Source organism: Rhinolophus hipposideros (assembly GCF_964194185.1).
Source record: "Rhinolophus hipposideros genome assembly, chromosome: 8".
Taxonomy (NCBI): Eukaryota; Metazoa; Chordata; class Mammalia; order Chiroptera; family Rhinolophidae; genus Rhinolophus; species Rhinolophus hipposideros.
In genome coordinates this window covers 4,949,410-4,952,108 of record NC_138054.1, presented here as the reverse complement: position 1 = coordinate 4,952,108, position 2,699 = coordinate 4,949,410, and the positions used below count along the sequence as shown (strand labels likewise).

The window sequence follows — 2,699 nt, the reverse complement described above, 5'->3', positions numbered from 1 at the left end:
AAGTGCTATTATTATTCCCATTTACAAGAGAGGAAACTGAGGCACAAAGGTTCAATTGGTTTGCACCAAATTTCATAGCAAATAAGCTGAATTGGGACTCAAACCCAGACAGTCTGGCTCCAAAGTCCATACTCATGACCACCAGCTCTAATACTGTGACCCAAGTAGAAAATGCACTTCTTATTCTCGTTCGTGTCCCATAGTGTGCCTAGTCATGGTTTCAAATAGCTCAACAGAGCCAGGTAATGATCCATATCATAACATTGAAAGTACTCCCCCAAACCAAAAACAAACCAAAAATAATGTCAGCAATACAATGACCAAATTCGGTTTTTGTTAAATTTCATTTTTATTGCATTTTATAAATTTTCATTTTATTTTATTAAATTTATTAAATGTCAAGGAAGATGTTAAGGTCACCAAATCAAGCTGCCAGTTACCGGGCAGAGTGTCCCACGCCGGCTGTCGCTGCCCTGGTGTGGGCAGGAGGACAGCAGGGGGATGGATGCCAGCGCTGCGTGGACCCCGCGCAGGACGGGAGGGGCGGGGCGGGGCGGGGCAGGAGCCGTCAGCCCTAGCGGATAGTGTACTTGTCCCACTTCTTCTCGGGGTCGTAGGGCTCCCAGCGGCTGGCGGGGAAGATGTGCTTGTTCTTCTCATACCAGCTCCGCAGCACCACCTTGCCGGCGTGCGACTCGTCCTTCTCCATGGTGGCGTCGCTCAGCAGCCGCACGTCGTCGTGCACGTCGAAGTTGAAGAGCGGCCCGCTCTTGCCGCGGGCCTTGGCGACGATGAAGTCGTAGAAGGTGTGGTAGTGGGGCAGAATCAGGTCCTCCTTGACGAACATGAGCTGCTCCACGCCGGCCGCCCGCAGCTCGCGGAAGTCCCCGCGCAGCCCCTGCAGCGCCCTCTTGAGGAACTGCTGCACGGTGCCGCCCTTGTGGATGCGCACGGTGCGCCGGTGGCCCGAGCCGTCCCAGTAGCTGAAGGTCACGTCCATCTCCTCGCGCTTCACCTGCTCGCGCTTAGCCTCCCACTCCTGCCGCAGCTCCTCCCGCAGCCGCTTCTCCTCCTCCTCGCGGTCGCGGTCAGGCAGGAAGCTGGTGTCCACGTCCGGATTCTTGCCCAGGTTCTTCCTCCTCGTGGGCCGCCCCGCGGACTGCGCCCGCCCCGCCGCCGCGCCGCCCTCGGCGCCCTCGGCGCCCTCGTCGTGCGCGAAGGACAGGCTGGAGATCTGGCGCTTCTGCGCCTGCCGGCGCGCCCTCTCGCGCAGCGCCTCCAGCTGCAGCCGCCGCGCCTCCAGCTGCGCCCTCTGCGCCAGCTGCCTCTCACGCTCCCTCACCAGGGCCTCCTGCTTGGCCTTCATGTCGTTCAGGGTCACCAGACCCACCGTGCTTGACTTCAGCTCGGCCTCCACGGCATCGTAATGCGCCGAGAATTTCTTGTCCACTTGCGACTTCACGATGGTCTCCTCGGCGATGCGCTGCTTCAGCACTGCCATCTGCTCCTTCTGCTTTTCCCGCTTCTTGATCAGGTGCATGGCGCGGCCGGCCTCGCGCAGGCTGCCTTTGTACTGGGCCATGCCCGCCGCTCCGCCCGCTCCGCTCGCCCGGAGCCGCGCCCGTGAGTTTGGGGGCTAATTCATGGATTCTGTATCAGTGATCGAAAACGACGTGAGTTAAAAAGGGACCAAAGTAACAGTTTAATTAATGGTGTAGATCGGCACATTCGAAAGAGCTTTCTGCAATGACGGAAAGATTCTGCAGCTGTGCTGACCAGGATGTGGCCACCTAAGGCTGCTGAGCGCTTGAAATGTGGCTAAGGCCATGAAGGCATTGACTTTTAAATTTTATTTCCATCAATTTAAATTTAACTAGCCACGTGTAATTAGTGGCTCCCATACTGGACAGGGCAAGGCTAGGTTTTGGGAGCTGCACGTGGAGTGGCTTGGTCTACAGAGCAAACTCTTACCTGTCCGGGTACTCTTGTCAAGCGCAGACATCCAAAAGACAGAGCACTAAGAAAGCAGGCCTGCAGTGAACCTGGGCCTGGATTCCAGTGTTTCCACCACAGGAAAACAGAGTCTGGGAGCAAAATGCTCCTCCCCCAACAAGGCTGGCCCTGGAGGAGGAAGCACCTATCTCCTCAGGTTGGCTGCTGTATGGAGTATTGGGAAATGTGGAGTATTGGGAAATGTGTGGGCATGGGTTTCACTACTGGAGACCTTGTAGGAAAAACAAAGGATTCCAATTTGAGGATAAAAGTAAGAGTTGGAGGAGAGTTTCAAGTGAGAGAGTAACATTGTCAGGTTTATTTTTTATAAGGGTAACTGAGGAGAGTGCATAGAAGATAGACAAGAATGAGACATAATGATGACGAGGCACCTATGAAGAAGCTTGAGGTGAAAAACAAGCACAATCTCTGAATTAAGGCAAGTGGTGGGAAAGGGGAGATGAAGGGCAATAATCCACAAACAAACAAACAAACAAAAAACCTAGATTCTTTTTTGGCCAATTTGGTGAGCGGGAGCATCACAATATTTCTTCCTGGCACGTAGGTGCCTTGTGTCGTTGTCATGAAATGAAGGGTTTCTTGCTGAAGTAGTGCCCCCAGGCATCACTGCCATGAGAAAGGGCTGGGCTGGAAGACTGGCATCTATTTTTACAGCCAGTGTTTCCAAACTGGGCCCCAGGAAGCAC

General features: G+C 54.3%; 1 protein-coding gene across 1 annotated transcript; it reads right to left on the bottom strand.

Moving 5' to 3' along the window:
- Positions 1-574: 574 nt before the first annotated feature.
- Positions 575-1,582, bottom strand: FAM50B (family with sequence similarity 50 member B; the record flags this gene model as incomplete). Its single annotated transcript, XM_081055862.1, has 1 exon — positions 575-1,582. One exon carries the CDS (start codon positions 1,580-1,582, stop codon positions 575-577), a length of 1,008 nt encoding a protein of 335 aa, XP_080911988.1.
- Between the last annotated feature and the right edge of the window lie 1,117 nt (positions 1,583-2,699).